Source organism: Triplophysa rosa, linkage group LG9, assembly GCF_024868665.1.
Source record: "Triplophysa rosa linkage group LG9, Trosa_1v2, whole genome shotgun sequence".
NCBI classification, from domain to species: Eukaryota; Metazoa; Chordata; class Actinopteri; order Cypriniformes; family Nemacheilidae; genus Triplophysa; species Triplophysa rosa.
In genome coordinates this window covers 11,725,195-11,745,502 of record NC_079898.1, presented here as the reverse complement: position 1 = coordinate 11,745,502, position 20,308 = coordinate 11,725,195, and the positions used below count along the sequence as shown (strand labels likewise).

Below are 20,308 nucleotides of genomic sequence, written 5' to 3'. Positions count from 1 at the left end.
GTGTCTGGCAACCTAGAAATAAGCGCGCCAGTACTCACACAAACAAACCTGTTTGAAATGAATGCTAAACGCAGTTTATAGTTATTTTCTATTTCTCTACGAATATTTACAAACTTACAAAGTCACATACCTAAAACACAATTTAATATATTACTAAAAATATTCCATTTAAAATGATATCGCCTGGGTTCATTTCTTGTTTGCTTTTCAGAGCGTATTCGATTTCTTAGTCATATGATTGACGGTATTTCCCGCTCGCAAAGGAGCAGGGCCCGGTTGCATAAAGCACCTTAAGTGTAATTTTCCCTTAAGTGTGTCCTTAAGTATACCTCAAGTTTTACTTAAGTTATTCTCCTTTTGTCTTTGGTAAAGGAAAATCACCCCTTAAGTGTCATACTTAAGGGAAAAACTTAAGGTGCTTTATGCAACCGGGCCCTGCCCAGCCTTCATCATATTTATTCTCCACCACCACCAGGACCACGAATGGCTTCATATGCAGCAATGCCGCCCCCTGCTGTCCGACCTAAACCCACAGGAAGACGGAAGCAAATGCCGAGCACTTGCAAACTCATCGCTGGAATCATCGAGGAGGGTGCAAGGACATACGCCAAACGCTGGGAACTATGACTTCTGTGGATAGTCCATATTAAACCGTCACCGTATTCTTATTGTAAACCCTACATTGACGTTACTCGCCTTCAGCCATATAGACGGGAACAGAATGGCATCGATTTTTCTCACCAGGTCTCGGACACCGTTGTTGAAAACATCTAGGTCATTAAAGAACGAATTCAGAAAAGGTAACTACTCGTAATTTATATTTTTAAACAAAGAATATAGACTAATATGTGGCTTGTTCTAGCTTCATTCGTCGTCCTTAGTTGTATTATTTTCGAAAGGACAACATAGCCGCATGAGCTGTCAAATATGCGGCTAACGTTACCGGTGTACACTATTGAGTTTCCTTCACGTGAGAAAACGTAGCAAGGCCTTTTGACTGTGTTATTCCACAAATTCACTTGTCGTGAACTGCTGTGTCTTTGGATAAATTAGTATTTCCATGACCTAGCCATTTTGCTTGCAAACCTAGAGGATAGCATAATTATTTAACAACTGGTGAAAAGAAAGGCTTATGTGATTAGCTGACAAGCTAACTGTCTAGCGATCACAGATTCGCCCATAAACGTTTTCGTACACTGCGATTCATATGTAACGCTATAGGTCAGTTGTACAGGCACACATAATGGAGATGATCCTGTGCGTCTGTCACACGTGTTTGCGCTTTTGTGTCATGCTCTGTTACTGTAAGTCATTTCCAGAAACATGCTGTAACGACGTTAAGTGTTGTTCGCCGCTGGTGTGTCTGGTTATTGTTATGATCAGCATGCAAGTCGTTTCCACACTTTTAAAGAAACGTTCACGTTTAGGGTTTTATTTCAAGGATTAATATCAGAGCGTAAATTATTCATTGTGATCTTAACGAGACAGACTGACGCTCATACAACGTCGATTCTATCTTAATATCAACGCGTGCTGTTTGTTTAAGTCAAGGAAAAAAGTCATAAGTAATTTTGTTTATGATATCGATTAGTCGCTGTTTAGGCCTATGTCTTTGTAGGGCACATATCTATCACAAGCTTATGAATTGAAGGAGCTCATTGAGGTGATCTGAGGACAGGCTTTCTCACCGTCTGTCGCAAACTGCGGCGATTGCTTCTTCATTTCGACCTTTCATACGACAGGAAGCATGCACACTAATAAAATGACTCGTTGTTTGACGTTATTGGCTTATTGGAGCGCAACCAAATTCAAAAAGTAGTCGTTTAATAAAATAAATATTATTTACATTTTGATTTACTTTTTTTTGCTCAACAGTAGTCATACTTCATCCTCAAGGCTGCAACCTGCATACTAAATTTCACATAATACTTTTACTGTTATTCATTTAGCAGGCCTGTTTATCTTAAGTAATAATGCTATAATACAAAGTAATAACGGAGAATTAAATATATTTATGAAATGAGTTATGGTTGAACTAAGTTGTTTCTGTTTTGCAAGTCTTTGGGCCCCAGATATACAAATGTAGTCAAACTACATTTCTACCCGTAATATAATTTAGACTTCAAATGAAAGTTTGAGGCCTTCATTGCAACACACTAAAAAGCACTGGGTTGAAAATAACCCAGTTTGGGTTGAGTTTGAGACAAATATGGGCAAACCCAGTTATGGGTTATTTTTTAGGTTGTAACAACCAGACCCAACTTTATGGGGTTGATTACTCTAACCTATAACCCCCCCCAAACAAAACAAACTGATGTTTTTAGAGCGAGTAATGCAATTGGGTTGACTGTGCAAATGGCTGTGTGAGGATGGTACTTCATTCAGTATAAATGATGAAAAATAGACATTTAATTTAATACGCAGTTATATCCCTGCACATGTGCTGTAGCAAGTGGTTTTTTCAGCCCTGAGGGAGTTCACTTTCATATGCCTTTTACTTACTTTCCTAACCACAGCATCGTTGCCACAATGTGTTACTGATTTCGAAATCTACGTGAAGTGCTTCCTGAGAAACCTCAGTGTGGACCTTCTTATTCTGAGCCTATCCACAGCAGTGCACCCTGGGTAATGATTAACCACATCTCTGCATGACAGCCTATAAATTACAGGTCCAATCTGGGTATGCATGCATTGTTGGATAAAAATGCCAACATAAATGTAAAGCCCCTTTCTTGCCAGAGTGATTCTTATCAGGGTCACTCCACGGGGCTTCTGCCAAGCTGGTTAAATGTGCCAGCACAGGCTGTGATGTTCTGTACCAGCTGGCACAGGCTACCAACATGAGAGAGAAACATTTGTGTGACTGTGTTGTTTCTTAAAGACAAATGGCACCTGTTGAGTACTTGTAACAAAGCCAAAAGGTTTTGCCGTGTATAGAAGTTAACTTTCTGACCACTGCAGTGGAAAGACCTTTAAAGCTCTATTTGACAGATTTTTGTGTTATATCTGAACTTCGTCATAAAGCATGCCTCTTTCAAAGAGGCTCTTTGTCATAATTCTGTATGGATGGATGTCCCTTGAATGTGACATTGTGTTGTTTTATTTACAGTTTATATACAGTATAAGTCTCTCAAAATACTGAATGTGTAATATTTTAAAAGTACTTCAACATTCAAGTCTTCACTTTCAAATATCTTAGTCCTATTGCATCAGCTTCTGTTACTTGGAAGACATATGTTAAGCCCTATACCTGGTCAAAGCATGTTCTTGGCCTACCCTCTTTCTCAATATCTCTTCCGGACACACCTTAGAGTCTGCTGTACTTGTGTAGTTTCCATAACAACCAAAAACAGAAAGGCAGATTTATGACCACAAAGTTGTGTTATCCACACTACTTTTTACTCCACCCTTAAAGGAAGTTAGATTATTTCAAAAGAAGTCTGTTGTCTTCTTGCAAATACAAAGAGATTTACAAGAGGATAGGGATCCCAATCCTTCTGCCAGCAACCCGACTGACCTCGGGATGTGGTCAGTACAGCTATATTTAGATTGAAAGAAAGTAGAAAGACTGTCAGAAAGCATTTATCCTTTAATATGACCATCATCCCAAGGAGGATTTGGAGTCTGGGGCAAGGGTCTCGAGAGTCTAACAGACGCTGTGGGACAGAGATGAGGGTTCACCTGGTTAAAGGTTTTAAAGACACTCTAGTATAGAAGCTCAATTATATAGCGTTTTTGTAAGATAATATTATTTTACCTGCTTTTGTTGTTTTGTCAAAGAATAAATGGTTATTGTATAATATGGGCCTCACGTTACATAAAGTTGATAAGTAAATGGTTTAGGAGAACACCCGTTTTGTGTGTTGCTGTATTTCAGGTGTAGATACATAAAAAAAAATCTTTTTCATCAGTGTTGGTTACAGCCATAATTTAATCTCCATTCAGCAAAGCCTTTAAAAAAACCTTTCCATCACAGAGATACTCCCGTGTTAGAAATACATTTACTGTAGAGTTGTGCCTGGTATTGGGATATTCATTTAGACTTTGATCCCTTATCCAGTATCTAACTTTAGCATGAGTTAGACGTTGCTGAAATGTGCCCAGTCATTCTCGCGTGTCTACGTCTGCCACAAATGTCAAGCGTGCTTGTGAAGGTCATTAAAAGTTAAGTGCTGTGCTTTAACAACTGAACAAGTCGTGCAATGAGAGGTCTTTAACTGCAACGTGCAACTGGAAGAAGTACATAGGGTTTTAATATAGCGTTGTTTAAAGGGGTCATACGGCGTGAATACGTGTTTTTCTGTGTCTTTGGTGTGTTAAAAGTTGCCCTTGCATGTTTTAGACTCGTAAAATTGCAAAAATGAAAGTGTCGAAACAAAGGATGCATTCTATCTGAAAGCGAATGCTCACCCAGACCTGCCTGAAACGCCTCGTGTAACCACACCCCCACAAATCTACGTCAGTTTGTGGTATGATTTGACTAAGACCGCCCAAATGTATACGCAAGTAAGGTGGGTGTACCTGTCAGTACAATTGCTTTGGCACCTGATGTTCCAAATATGGTAAGAAGTGTTACATTTCTGTCACACACTTGCAGTATTCGACCAATCACTACGCACTGGTTAACTGGCCAATCATAGCACACCTCACTTTTCAGAGCGATGAGCTTTGTTAAAAATCCTGCGCGTTTCAGAGAGGCGGGGCAAAGAGGAGATACAAACATGCACGGTATGTGGAAAATACAGAGTTTTTGAACCTTAAATCTAAAACAAACGATAATATTCATTTTAGCCATGTCATTTGACTCCTTTAATCCTGGGCACCCATTGTTCTGCTCAATTTGGATGTCACTCTTATCTGAGTTCAGTTCATGAAGCTCTCATTCAATGATCTGATGATCGAAGACATACAAAATGTGCAGAGCAGTGATTCCTCAGGACCAGGATTGAATACCACTGGTGGTTTAGAGCCCTTAAAATTCCTTGTCGGACCCTGACTTCTCAAATAGTAAACCGATTAAGGCACACTGGACACAGGTTTTATAATATAATGTGAAACAAGATATAAACAAGACTGGTAATATTTGATTGGTCATGTGATCTCAATATGACCGCCCCTGTGTGGTGACCCGCTCCTTGTAAAATAAATCTTTTATTGGGCTATTGAGTGTACATGATTATTAACACAATTGTTTAAAGTACAATTCAGGTGTATAACCAGTTTTCTCTGGCGACGCATGCACCAGTGGCATGTGTCAAAGTCTCTGCCCTGTCCTTTACCGGCGTTCATGTACTGGCATGTAGTCTGTTTCATGACCTTTTATCTTATACTGTATCATGTTAAAAATGTATGAGTATGATGAGCACACCCATACACACAATAGTGCACACTGCACAAGCTTAGAACATCGCATACCTGTGCAAGGTTGTTCATGCCATTATGTAACGTTTGTTGCATTGTGAAACTTTCAGATTTTTGAAGCCACTTTTTGTCAAGTTCATAAGTTTGCTTTTGTTCTTTTAGAATGTGTTGTTATATCATCAGTCCTGATTTTACCCTCTTGGATTCTCTTTCAGGAAAGTTGACAGAAGGAGCATGCTTTAACTGCAGTGCTCTGCGGTTAGCACCAAACAGGTATATGAAACTGAAGATTGAACACTGTCTTCCACAACTCACCTTTGAACCCATGAAACTAATAGTTTTATTACAAAAAATACTGTGTGTTTTTCAGCAGTCCTGTTGTTCTTGGATGCAGTGTGCGGACTGTCCCGCACTCCGATTTCTCCACGAATCAGCTTCGCTTGACCAGGTCATCTCGTCTCTACTGTGCCATCCTTGTACCTGACCATGTCCTGCCAGGCCACACCCACTCCACCCATCACAGGACGATAGCTTGGCCACAAAACACCTCCGTTCGATGGGTGCATACAACAGGCCGCCTCCATGACGATTCCAAAGTAGAGCGTTCTTTACGTTCACTGAAGGATCGGAATAAAAAGCTGGAGGAGGGTGGGCCGGTCTACAGTCCGACGGTGGATGCAGAGCCAGTGAGACGGACTATAGGGCAACGTGTGATTGATGAGGTGAAGCACTACTATCATGGATTCCGTCTGTTGTGGATAGACACAACCATCGCTGTGCGCATGATGTGGAGGATACTGAACGGAAACACTCTGTCACGCCGTGAGAGGAGACAGGTATTCACACAGTCGAGAGGCATACACTGCAAAACTCAATAGTGGAAATTACCATTTATGTTTTCTGAGCCAGCAAGCATGCCGGGTTATGTGCTATATTATATATACATCAAACAGTGGATACATGCATGTTTTAGGTTTTTAAATAATTGTGCATTGACAGCGCTGTGCACAAGAAGCATTTGCGTAACCGTTTTGAGCTTTGAGTTAATCTTGGTGGACTATAAATTGCCTGTTTGTGTCTTTGGCCCATGGATTTAACCCAGTGTAATGTTATTAAGTATAGAAGGAGGATTTGAAGGTTAGCGTTCTTCCGTAGTTTAATCCCAGCTCTATAAAGCCCGACTGGATCACTTGTGTAGCTTAATGGTTGAAATTGGTGCCATGCGGAGTCTTTAAGGAGTAAACGATTCAAGATTACCCTGTATGTTAAGAGGTCAGGAGAGCTCAGGGACTCCTGAGACTTCAATGAGCCAAATTGAACAAAAACTTTGAAAATATGAAACTGTATAAAGTGTGTGAATTTTAGACTTTGAAGTTTGATGTCAATTCCACTATTGCACACACATATATTACACAAAGTATTTAGTTTAATTACATCAGAATTAACTGTAATTAAATTACAGGGAAAAATAAGAGTAATCCCTTACTTTACTTTTTCAAGGGAAAAGTAATTCTATTACAGTAACTAATCACTTAGTAACTAGTTACACCCAACAATGAATTCTGTCATATACTCACCCTCGAGTTGTTCCAAATCTTTATAAATTTCTTTGTTTAGATGAACACAGAGAAAGATATTTGGAAGAATGCTTGTAACCAAACAGTTCTTGGCCACCATTGACTTCCATAGTAGGAAAAATGACAATGGTAGTCAAAAGTGCCCCAGAACTGTTTGCTTTCCTACATTCTTCAAAATATCTTCTTTTGTGTTCAACAGAACAAAGAAATTTATAAAGCCATTTTTCTTACTATGGTAGTCAAGAACTGGTTGGTTTCAAGCATTCTACCAAATATCTTTCTCTGTGTTCATCAGAACAAAGAAATGTATACAGATTAGGAACAATTTAAGGGTGAGTAAATGAAGACAGAATTGTCATTTTTGGGTGAATTGTTCCTTTAAGATTAATAAATGATCAATACAGCATTGACATTTGTTGGTCCAAAGCCCATGCTGACTCTAGTAAACCGTTGTCCTACTGAAATATGTTGTCTTTAGAGGTAAAAAAAAAAAAAGAGGTTAGAGTAGACCACACTCAACAATGTATGTTAGCTTGGTGTTTATTCAGACTTTGTTCTTCCTCTAAATTTCAGCACAAAAAGATTTCTAAGCTATATGTTTGATCTCAGCCATCACGCCTTTTAATAGTTCCTCTGTTAGCATAGTGCTAATACCTTCCTAGCATCAAATTCCCAGATGTTTGCGTGGTGTGTTGTAAAGTGACACTCTATTGACGCATGTAATCTATAATTATTGAAGGCCTCCCTTGTTATAAATAGAAACTACTTGGTGTCACGGGTCCCTTTGTCTCTAACTATCCGATGAAACAGTCTGTTCTTTTGTTGCTAGAATATTATGTCTGTCATTGTAAGCCCAAGCAATATTGCCGAGATGTGGTCATTTCCTCCGGTGAAGGGTATATGATTCCACAGCACAGAACATACACTAAAGTTACAGTGATCTTGCAAACTTTGGTGCAGTTTATTTAGCGACCTAAGTATAAGAATTACTCCGAACATGCTAGCAGCAGTATTGCTTAGTGAGTTGTTATCAAGAGTTTACAGAGGATTTTTGAGCTCTCATTGAGCTCTGTCAACATTAGCATTGCGAAGGTATGCTAATGTCTCAGCCGTAGTTAGCATCTGTCGCACCTCACTCTCGCTCTTCTCCTCCTGACCCGCTTCATCTTTAATCCCGCCCATTCACAACCAGCCCCACAGCGTGGGTTCCTATAGCTTTTGATCAGCCATCAACCCCCTTCCCGACCCCTCTGCCTGTGTCCTCCTGGCCTCTTCCTTTGGAATGCCTTTGCTGTCCCACTCACTCTTCCATGAATATCTCACACCGCAGGCCTCGCTGTTTTCCACTTCTCTCGCTCTCTCTCTCTCTCACTCTCTCTCTCTCTCTGACTGTGGTGATATACATGTCAATAGGCCAAACACAAAAGCTCTTTTCAAGGCTGCCCGGCTTAAATCTTTCTTCCCTATGGGGCCACTGACACACAGGTGGTATAAGGGGAGTGCGGACCCCCTCATAAAGCTGAAGCTCTTTTGTTATCCTACCTCTCTTTTAATGAATTCATCATGTTTCATTACTGATTAAATATTGTGTGATTGCTGAAGTCACTGCTTGATGTGGACATGCAGAAAAAGGCATTAATATGTGCTTTATAGATACTAATATGCATGTTAATAAGCAAGTAGTTAATAATGAATGAATCTGTACCTTAATAATAAGTGTAACCGTAATAACTTTATTACAGACAACAAATACTGTACTATAATGAGTTTTCTTTTGTGTTCTTTGTAAGCAGAAATTCAAGGTAGTACAAGAAATACTACTATAGATCTATAATTACGTTTATGTGATTGGTTGTGCGATTAGGCTGATGTCAGCGCTTCTCTCTTGTCAATCACAGTTCCTGAGGACGTGCGCAGATGTCTTCCGCCTTCTGCCCTTTCTGGTTTTTATCATCGTTCCATTTATGGAGTTTCTGCTTCCTGTTGTTCTGAAGCTTTTCCCTAACATGCTGCCGTCCACCTTTGAGACACAGTCCAAAAAGGTACGCTGACCTTTCACCTTTGTGTTCTAATTCATAAACATAAACAAGACCGTATTTCTGTTCCTCTGCTTTTACAAAACGTGAGTCTCCATGATCTATTTCTGTTGAGCGTCTGTGTGTTCTGCAGGAGGAACGTCTGAAGAAGGAGCTGAGAGTAAAGCTGGAGATGGCCAAGTTCTTGCAGGACACTATCGAGGAGATCGCACTGAGAAACAAAGCAGCCCAAGGCGATGTGACCGAAGAGTTCTCCACTTTTTTCCAGAAGGTAAAACATTCTCAGATCTCTTTACAAGGAGTAAAGACTCTGTAGTGCCTTGCTCTCTACACAAACTAAAACCTTAAATGCAGCTCTGTATTGCCCCCAAGTGGTGATGTTTATGATTTGTGTTTTGTTGAGACATTAAATGTTGAATATGCAGTGGGAACTTCTCACTCTTCAATCCCCTGTGTCTTTTCTGTGTAGATCCGGGACTCAGGAGAGAGACCCAGTAATGAGCAGATCATACGTTTCTCTAAGCTCTTTGAGGATGAACTGACTTTAGATAATCTGACGCGGCCGCAGCTGGTGGCCTTGTGCAAACTGCTGGAGCTTCAGTCCATCGGCACCAACAACTTCCTGCGCTTCCAGCTCATCATGAAACTGCGTGCCATCCGTGCAGACGACAAGGTAAACAGTGTTATGTTTAATATGACCCATGTCCTTTCATATGGCTTTGAGGCTTAGAATATAGTGTATAGTCATTTGGGCTACTTTATGTTGTTCTTAAATATGAGAGTGAAAAGAATGATATATATGTACGTATGTATATACTGTATTGATTTGTTTATCGTGTGTGATTGACAGCTGATAGCTGAGGAGGGAGTGGACAGTCTGAATGTGAACGAGCTTCAGGCGGCGTGTCGAGTGAGAGGAATGAGAGCTCTGGGTGTGACGGAGGACAGGCTTAGAGAGCAGCTTAAACAGGTGACGCACACAACACGCCGCTCATCAGTTTTTTATTTTATAATGGTCAAATTTCTCATATAATATCGTACGTTTCTGATGGTGCTAGTGGTTGGAGCTTCACCTGAATCAGCACATCCCAACATCTCTGCTGCTGCTGTCTCGAGCCATGTTCCTGCCCGACACGCTGTCCCCTGCAGACCAGCTCAAAACAACCCTACAGAACCTGCCTGAGATCATGGTACAGCTCACCCATAATGAGTACAGAAAAATCCACACAGCCCTGATATTCTTTTGCAATGTAAAAGCCAACAATTATGACCTCATGCCAGAAATGGGTTTATCTTTAACCCTGAAACGACAAAAGTTGTTCATTTTTGGAAGAATATTCAAAATGATGGAAATTATAATACAGTTTCATTAGTTTTTTATGTTCACTACATATCCAATATTCATAATATATTTCCCAACAGTTTCATTTTTGGCATCATCAGCTGTAATGAAAGTCTCAATGATTGTGTGCATTTGTCATATTAAATATTTTTAGGGCTGTCAAATTGATTAATTGTTTATTATAAAATGTTCTTATACATGCCATACATATTTATACATATATATATATATATATATATATATAAATGCATATACGTACATGTATATATTTAAGAAATAAGTGTAATAATATAATTTATATTTTATGTAAATATTTGTTATATATATATATATGGCACAAACATATAAACACAAACATTTATTTTGGAATCTATTATCACAATTAAGTTTGACAGCCCTAATATTTTTGTAATAAATAAATACATTTTGAATAAATAAACAGCAATATTTACCTACATCTTTTATTTTATACACATGCAAATTATCATCATTCTTGTTATTTGGTTTAAAACTCTCTTTTTTTACAATAACATTTTTATTTATTGTTAATATGTAAACTTGGCTTATCAGTCTCAGTGCTAATGCAGCTGGTTGTTCAGGTGTAATAAGACTGTGTTTGGTTGTGTTGTGTGTTTTACAGGCTAAAGAAGCACAGGTGAAGGTGGCAGAGCTGGACTTCTCCAAAGTGGATAACAAGACCAAGCTGGAGGCCACGCTACAGGAGGAGGCAGCTATCCGCGAGGAGCACCGAGAGAAGGAGCTGGAGAGACTGGCCGACGCTGCAGAGAAAGCAAAGGAACAGGCCGCACGGGTCATTAGCACCTCTTTTTACTTTATTCACAGTTTTCTATCATGTGTGTGTGAATGTTTATGGAAGATTGCATTGCTTTCAGGAGGTGGAGGTGCTGGATGCAGACAGACGGGTGGATGCAGAACATGCTCTCTCAAGTGTAGATGTGGCCATCCATTCAGAAACATTACGAGATACCGCACCGGTCCTGGAGGGTATTAAGGTAAAACAAGCACACAACACAATTAATGCTCTTGCACATTCACGGAGCAAAACATGCAAGCTACGAAGCTAGTAGTTTTCTCTTTTTTGAAGGCGGGGCTTCTTGCACCGTCTATTGACCACATTTCTTTCATTGACTTTTTAAGCTGTCTATCTCATTCTCAAAAATTAGATCTCATCGTGTTCGGGTGTTGCTCTTTCTCAGCTCTTCTTGTGTTTGGCATCTTGTTTCATTTTGCATGTTTATTTCTCCAGTTCGAGTAGTGGCAGAGGTATCTGCACATTCAGGTTAGATGCTTTTAAGTTAAGTTAAGTGCTTTTGAAACATGCAGCAAGTCCTCTGGGTTGGTTGTTTTGTGTGGTTTTAAGGTCTACCAAATGTGTTTTGTTGCTTTTCTTTAATCACATTAAAGAACATAATGTGTATGAGATCACTTTTTCCTCATTTGTACACAGCATTTGTATTATCCTCTTATTTGATCCCAAGCACTTTATGTGTCTGCATCAGTGTTGGGGAGCAACTAACATAAACTAGACAAGTTTCAACAGGTGAGAACAGGTTATGAAGTTGTATGACAAAACAGGTTTTCGTTGTCAAAGCATTACGTGTACAGCCACTTATTTCACTTAAATATACAATTTATAAAATATCTAGAAAAATGATCAACTGAAAGTAGGAGGAAAACTTTTTCAAGTACAAGAATATCTGCAAGCACAGCATTCATGTTATTTTCCAGTCTGTGGTCCTGCCGCACCACTTGCTTTTTGCTGTTTGCCGTGGCAGTACAAACCTCACAGCGAGGGGGTTTGGGATATTGATTTTCAGAGCTCGGTTAATCGGAGCTTGTGATTTCAGATGGAAGTATTTGGGGTGGGTTGTGAAGCGAGGAAGAAAGATGTTGACTGTATTATTTGTGCTTTGACAACAGAGCGATCAAAAACCAGTCGAATGTCTCTCAGGCAGTAGGAAGTATGATTCATTTAGAATTGGTTTGGATGCTTCAGTTCAATGATATTGCTCAGCAGACCGATTTAACAGCTCATTTGTGAAACGATTTCCAGATGTCTATGTGCAGCAATAAACATGTTGCGATTTATCAGGTTTGTGTTGTAAAAAAAAAACATGTTAATAATCGTACTTGATGCAAACATACAGTATATGGTCACATTTACATACTTTTAACATCCTCATTGTAATTGTGTCAGATATTAAAAACAAAAATAAATAATTCATGTGAAATAAAATGTATGATCTCACAGGTTGATCATTGGCAGTTAAGCTCAACTTCAAAGGTTCCCCAACTCTGCTCTGCATGTCTGTTAATATCTACTAGCAGTTAGTTGGATGTGTTAATGTGTGTGGGTTTGACCTTTAGGGAGAGGAAATCACCAAGGAGGAGATTGACATGCTGAGTGATGCCTGCACCAAGCTGAAGGAGCAGAAGAAACTCCTCACCAAGGAGAAGGAGGAACTGGAGGACCTCAAGGATGATGTGCAGGAGTATAGCGAGGTGTGTGTGTGCCAGTTTTTGGGGAAATAAATCTACAAACCTGTGTCTTAATTATTGCATATACAGTATCTCTGCATATTTTGCAGGGGCATGAGAAATTATTTTAACATTATTAAAAACAAGGACATGCATCACCTTCAGTTCTGAGATCCACTTGTCTCTGCACAGGACCTGGAGGAGATAAAGAGAGAGCTTTCCAAGACGGGGCAGGAGAAAGAGGTGCAGGAGTCTAAAGCAAGCAAACATCTGTCAAAGCGAGTCAACCGCATGATTGGCAGAGTTGATAAAATCATCAATGAGCTAGAGAAGGACAAGGAGGTGCTAGATGGTCAGATGGACAGCAAAACCACACCACCAATAGGGTAAGAGATCTTCGATTGATGTTCATTGGGTTTCATGTGATGTTGGGTTGAATGGAGAGGCTGTTCATTCGTGCATGTGCATGTCTGTGTGAGATCACAGTGCATGATGGGAAATGGCATTCTGTTGTGCTGTATAGTGTAAAATGGTGGTGGACGAAGAACCTCACAGGGTGAAAACGCCAAAAGAAAAGGGTTCCCAGTCAAATTAAAAACAAATTCTTTTTTTTTTTTAGATTGTTCTTTGAAAAACATAGTGACTTGCCAAGGTAAGGACCGGGGTGACCTTTTGCATTTCTTTTTGTCTCACAAACAGGATTAACTTTGATTGTTTTTAGAAAAAATGCCAAATCAATCCTACGTGATTTAATTTAATATTTTAATCTGTCCAACATTTGCTTGTCCAATGATGTTCTGGTGCTGTTTATTGAATAAACATCCTTCCAGATTTAATCAGCCATTTGACTTGTGCCATGAAACCAAATAACTTTCCTTTCTTTGTGAAACTACAAAATAAAGCTTGTTTGATTTAGTCAGAAATTGACAGAATAACCCGCTTGTTGCGATTGTGAGTTTAAAAGTGCTATCAATTACTAAAGTGTTTCCTGGGAACCCTGCACGACTGTCTCGGCATGTGATTGGCTGATCGGTTAACTCCTCCTCCACTGTCTTACCCTCTGTGTTATCAAGTAATCGTTTCCTGAATGCAGCATGTTCCTGTCCTACAGGGAGAATCTCGTGAGCATCAACGAGCTCATTGCTGTCATGAAGCACATCCAGAACATTCCAGAACACAAGCTGCTGAGCATCTCTGAAGCGCTCGATGAAAACAAGGACGGCAAGTTAGACATCGATGATGTCATCAAGGTAACATGGCGTGAGCTTTTAATATAAACTGAAGACTTTACATCTTTTTTTAGTTGTTCCTTCATTTGATGTTGTGTCATGTGCTTGAATCAGCATGTTTGACTGACATCTGGTGTGTGTGTGTGTGTGTGTTAGGTGGTAGAGCTGATCGATAAGGAGGACATCGATATCTCCACCAACCAGGTAGCAGAGATCATGGTGATGCTGCAAAAGGAGGAAAAGTTGGTGGAGAAGGAGAAAGCCAAGGAGAAGGCGGAAAAAGAGCAGGCAGCTAAACTCCAAAACTAAACTAGAAGTAAACGTCCCTGAAACTATTGAAGACCATGAATGTGTTTAAGGTGTTTCAGAGTGAGACAGAAACTTAAGCTGTAATTATCTTTATTTGATATGTTTTTCTTTTGGTTTGATCAGAGAAAATGTAAAATGTCAAGAGAGATCCTTTGATCTGTTCTGTTATACACAAATTAGGAACAAATTTTGCTTTGTTCAAATAAGTTTTGTAATGACTGAATTGAAAAGTGTATTTATTAGTAGATGAAAAGTACATTTTAGGAAATGCGGCATTTCTGTGCAAGTAGTGACAGCAGAAAGAATTGCATTGGGATTTGCAACTTGTTAAAAATGGTCATTGTTTTTACATTTGTTTGGTGCTGCTAGTAGCACAGAAATGAAACGTTTTAAGCTTTAAGAAACAAAAAGTTATTTAAAATGAATGAATGAAACATTCTCCTCATTTTATCCTTTTGGCAGTGATGTCATTTCCCGAAATCTGAGGTCATTTCCTTTCTTCATCGCCTGTCATTGTCATTCCACTATTCATTTAGTTCCTTCGGCTACTTTTTTAGTTCTCAGCGCATTTTCTTGAGATTCTCGAACATTGCCCAGATGATGTTGATATCATCCTATGTTTATTTTAAAACCAAAGATTATTTGTTATAGAGTTTGCTTTTAATTTTGTCTTGTGAATACACGTTTATCCCACTAAGCCCTGCACCTTGCATGCTACACCGCAACGTTTATTTTATTCAGAAATGTTTTGAACTGACTGAAGGCTATCATCATGGATTGATTTTCATATTTACATTTTGTGGCCTTAGAAACCAAGCATCCCTTTCCCCCAAAAAGTGAAATGGAGATATAATATAGCTATAGAAATATTGAACAATTTATAATTTCTTGGATGTAACAGTAAATGTCTGTGCTATAGGACTCTTTAATATCCGGCTTGTGTTGGTGATAGATGGAGCATGCTTGTGAATACTTGACTGGGTGCCTGAAATGGATACGTGTTTGGAATATATAGAGAAAACTTCAGTGCTCACCCCATCCTCATAATAAGAAGCCCATCTGTATCAGCTCAGTAGATGACCTGAATACGTACTCGGTCCTTACATGGAGAAGTGCGAGTGGTGGCAACGTGTTCTCATGCACACGTATGCACAGCTCCTGCTGACAGCGTGCATTAACTGGAATGCGTTGATCAGCGCCACGCTCGCTGTTTTGTTGGCGTGAGACTGGTAGCGTAGCTTCACGGGGCACATGGGCCGTGAATACATCACTCTCAACCCTAAACATGTCACGCAGAGGGACCAGCATGTCTAACCTGAAAACTCTGGGTTGTGTCTCAGACTGCCAGGCGACAGATCTAGTTGTCTGATTCAAGGTGCCTATTTCACATTGTGTCCCTTCACTTAGAGCTCTTTTACTTGCAGCCTGTGTGTTTAAGGTCTAAATGCCATCGAGAAACTATTTTCACTCGTTAATATAACCATATCACATATTTGCGTTTGAACAGAGGTGATGATGTGTAATTGCACATTGTTGATCTACTCAGGTGGTATGTCTACATTTGCACATCAAGAGATATTTTGAGAGGACGCACACTTGAATTTTTATAGTTGTAGATGGGACGAAGTATTAATATTGTAGGAAGGTATAAAAATACTTTGCTTACTGTGTTTTTGTTATGCAGATTTTAAAAATATTTGGGAGAATTCATAAAGGATGTAGACCACAGATCTAAAGAATTAAATGGTGAGACATGGGACAATTAATATTTATTAGCTTAGTCAAAGCTTGAGCCAAATAATTGAGCTAAATGGATCAAACTTGTTATTAATTCTCCCCTGTTGTAGTATTCTTCTGGACTTTCTGTATCTAGTTATCTCAAAGATATCTAGTTTTCATTAGCTAACTGATGTTACACTAGTTAATTGCAGACTAAAGAGTTTGACAACGGAGTAATGTAGTAAAAACATTAAAATCAATGTGATTCAACACAATACAAATTATAATTTTGTTGTTCAGACAATGTTTGTAAATATAATTTACTTACCAACTTTGTTTTTTCCAAAGTTGTGAATAAAATCAAGCTAATCTTTGAAAAGTCAAATAATGTTTCTTTTTCATTTTCTTTGTCATAAATTCATGTGCATGGGCCATCAGTCACTATATACTTTCACATTTGTCTTTTCATTTTTGCCTTTTTATTTTTGTGTGTTAAGCACCCATTACTGGCCATTGACTGCATGAAATCAGATCCCAGTTATTCTCTCTGTAATGCTGACACTGTTTGTAGAGATTGTGACCACACAAGCGTAACTTGAGTTTCAATCTGTTTGGTTGACAGTCAGGAAATACTCCACTGCTTATAGTTCATGTTTTTTGACACTGAATTTTAAAAAAGTGCTGCAAGTTTAAAGACTTGTGGAAGAAAATAGGAACGTTTTAGGTTTTTTTAGCACACTTAAAGAGTATATATTACGAGATCATGTAGATTACATTTCATGCAGTGTGTAATGTTGCCGCGTATGAATGTAAGCAGTCTGCCAAGTTGCAAATCCGAAGGTGAATGAATAACCAAGTTATTGGCTTGGAAAAAAGGGAGTCGACTCTGAATCACGCAAACGAGTCGTCCCTAGTCCGATTCGCGAACCTCCGCGGATTTACGTCACTACATACAGTCCCCGCCTACGTTTTGCTAGGACTGCCCGCGAAAACTTCACTCTTCTCCCCCAAACACTGTAGCCTCGTTCGCAGTGGACCAATCATATTAGACTAGACCATCTTACCAATCAGATCAGAGAACGCTGACGGAAAGGAGGAGATTAGATGGATGATTCGCCCAACGAATCATTTGAGAATCAAGTCAAGAAGTAAGGTAAGAATAACTGCCTATTATAACAAAATAGGTTAAAAAGGTCTAGGCACATTCGAAGTTGATAAAATAATTGTGATGTTTTACACATTGACATTATTTGACGTTGACATTTGCATGCGAGGCTGTAATAAAGCTTTAGCTCCCTTAACAAATAGAAACTATCCCAAATATAATTAAACTTTCTATATTTAGTTCTGCTCGTTGTAGATCTGAGATTATAACCGGTCACTTCTAAACTTCTGTACATAACATAACATAACAAACATTTAATTTGGTGTCTTAGCTGTCTTACACGGATGAGAAAAAGACTTATAAAAGGGTAGTGTCATTACAGGGACAGTTCCAAATTGACTACCATAGTAGGAAAAAATGCTTTATAATTTCTTTGTTCTGTTGAACACAAAAGAAGACATTTTGAAGAATGTAGGAAAGTAAACCGTTCTGGGGCACTTTTGACTACCATTGTCATTTTCCCTAGTCAATAGTGGCCAAGAACTGGTTACAAGCATTCTTCCAAATATCTTTTTCTGTGTTCATCAGAACAAAGAAATTTATACAGATTTGGAACAACTCGAGGGTGAATAAATGATGACGGAATTTTTATTTTTGGGCGAACTGTCCCTTTAAGGTTATTTCGACTTTTTTAACATTTAATTTTTTATGTTTCTGCCACATCACTAGGGGGTGCTTCAGTCCTACACATGCAGAATTCTTATTGTTATTATGGTCTTAGCAGTTCAGAATGTGTGTGTGTTCATGAGTAGATCATGTGCAAACTCATGCCAGTTACATAGCACTGGTTAATATCACAAACAATCACTTTACCAGTAAGTAGACGAATACCAGCCTAGCTCCCCAAACAGTCATGTCATCACAAGTGTCTTCAACTCAAACAGTTTGACACCCAGACTAAAATATGACTTGAAATGATGCCGTCCACAATAATAACCTGTAAGAAGAACTTCAAGTGGCCTAAATAACTGAGGGGAGAGTGACAGTAAATCATGTTTCTCTAAAGGTAAAGTCACGCGGACTGATAGCTGTGTAAAAGAGATTTATATTTGTAGACTTGTTCAACATCTGTGTGTCTACATGTGAAACCCAACTTTTCTGCTTGGCTGCTTGATGTGTCATGGCTAGACGCTAAAAGACATATAATGTACTGTATGTATTGTAGTTAGGGGTCACTTTATTTCCATAATGTTGCTGAGAGCAATCTCAAACATTTTTATGTGCATGATTTATGTTGTGTTTTTATGTGGTCTCACTCCTCTTACATTTCTTTTTATACTCTTGAAATATGTGAGGAGACAAGGAGAACTTGCTTAAGCTGTCTTAAGTTGCTGCTCATTTTTACAATATGTACGGCACTTTTATGTACGTGCCACATTTAACTAAACATAGTTCAAAACATGTGAAGCTGCTGTAAGTGATGCCATTTATTTATAAGTATGTGTTTTATTTGTGCATAATAATGTCTCTGTCATACCCTATAGGCTCTGTAAATGAAAAGATTGAGATTCTGACCACGGCCCATCATGCCATTTAGAAAGTCTGTAGGCAGAGTTAGGGGAGGACAGCATGTTTGATTGAACAATGATGGATAAGGAAAATCTGTTTGGAAAGATTTTTACGATTTCAAAAAACTCTGTTAAGTGGCGCCACAATAGTTTACAGCAGCTTTAAAGGGATACTCCAACCAAAAATGAAAATTCCGTCATCATTTAATCACCCTCAAGTTGTTCCAAACCCGTTGAACACAAAGAAAGATATTTAGAAGAATGTTAGCGACTGACATTTCTGGGGTAGTCAAAAATGGTAGCCAAAGTGTTTTACCTAAATTCTTCAAAATATCTTCTTTTGTGTTCGACAGAACAAAAAAATCGATAATTTTGTTCAACTATGGTAGTCAATGGTGCCCAAGAAATCTCAGTTGCTATCATTTTTCCAAATATATTTCTTTGTGTTCATCATAACAAAGAAATGTGTACAAATTTGGAACAACTTGTGGGTGAGTAAATCATGACAGAATTTTTGGGTGGACTATCCCTTTAATTGGGAATTTCTTTGGCAACTGGTGCTGGACAACTGTTTTTCTATGTTCAAATGTTTAACCCAGATGATCAAATAAGGTTTTCAAGTATGTATTATGAACCAGTTCCTACAGAGGTCACTCGCTGTACTGCACTTTCAGTGCTTTTCTGAATGGGAATTTCATTGTGCACATGCCACACAAATGTACATGCTTCCATAGACAATCTGCTTTATTTGATTTTTTGCACTAAATAAGCAATCAGGGTAAATGTATGTTCATTTCTTTCATCAGTCTGACATAAAATTAAACTTCAAATAAACTTGCTTTAAATGTCTTTATAGTGTGTTTAGATGGGGAAAAGTTGTCTTTTCTGGAACATAGTGGAAAAGTACATAAGTTTGGAGACAGTGCAATAATGGTTGGAGAATGCTCCTGAAGCAAACATTTACACTAGGCTTACGACACTAAGATGTTGCTGACGTCAAGTAAGCACACTACAATTCTTTCCTTCTACCCTGCTTGGCACACACCACTGTCGGGGAGTGAGCCTCCGGCTGGGCAGACAAGTGTGGCTGTGTGTTTTTTTTTGCTTCCTACAATTGGTCATTTCTAACCTTCTGTTAAAATGCAACAGCAATTTAAAACGTTAGTTTATTTTTGTCATAACTACTTTGTTTAGAGATAAACCTTCAAAAAAGGTGTCCAAGAATGACTGCCTATGAGCAAAATAGCAGATTTCAAATCTAGTATTTTCTGAAATGTTGATGGTATGGAGACAGTCACCATTATGTCTGGAAAAACGTAATGGAAAAAAGTTGTTACAGAATAAGAATACGTGAATAACTTTGTTTTGACAAAAATGTCAGGTAAAGCCTTATAATTCCAAGGCGACGATTTGTCTTTCACTATTCGTACACAATTTGTTTGTTGTGATATGTCAAAATCATTAGACGGTTATCAAAAATATGCCCTTTCCAATAATACAGCACATTTGTATATTTTAGGCTATAGATAATTCTTTTGTGGACCCCTGGGTATGGATTGCAGA

The 20,308-nt window shown here is 38.7% G+C and overlaps 1 protein-coding gene across 5 annotated transcripts; it reads left to right on the top strand.

The window, feature by feature from the left end:
• Positions 1 to 519: 519 nt before the first annotated feature.
• Positions 520 to 19,594, top strand: letm1 (leucine zipper-EF-hand containing transmembrane protein 1). 5 transcript variants are annotated; one of them, XM_057341713.1, is made up of 15 exons: positions 520 to 800; positions 5,577 to 5,634; positions 5,735 to 6,197; positions 8,837 to 8,980; positions 9,108 to 9,245; positions 9,444 to 9,647; positions 9,825 to 9,944; positions 10,033 to 10,164; positions 10,957 to 11,127; positions 11,210 to 11,329; positions 12,705 to 12,839; positions 13,008 to 13,201; positions 13,435 to 13,467; positions 13,909 to 14,065; positions 14,201 to 19,594. In XM_057341713.1, exons 1-15 carry the CDS (start codon positions 722 to 724, stop codon positions 14,351 to 14,353), a joined length of 2,301 nt encoding a protein of 766 aa, XP_057197696.1. In that variant the 5' UTR covers positions 520 to 721; the 3' UTR covers positions 14,354 to 19,594. The 5 variants fall into 5 exon arrangements, with proteins under 5 accessions (XP_057197696.1, XP_057197698.1, XP_057197695.1 ...); XM_057341715.1 differs by having other exon boundaries at positions 5,732 to 6,197; positions 13,927 to 14,065; XM_057341712.1 differs by having other exon boundaries at positions 5,732 to 6,197.
• The last annotated feature ends 714 nt before the right edge of the window (positions 19,595 to 20,308 follow it).

Excerpts from the sequence above, each read along its gene's own strand:
- letm1 (XM_057341712.1), top strand. The coding sequence starts at position 722 with ATGGCATCGATTTTTCTCACCAGGTCTCGGACACCGTTGTTGAAAACA. Across the intron at positions 10,165-10,956 it reads AGAACCTGCCTGAGATCATG|GCTAAAGAAGCACAGGTGAA; the intron begins GTACAGCTCACC and ends TGTGTTTTACAG. Across the intron at positions 14,066-14,200 it reads ACATCGATGATGTCATCAAG|GTGGTAGAGCTGATCGATAA; the intron begins GTAACATGGCGT and ends TGTGTGTGTTAG.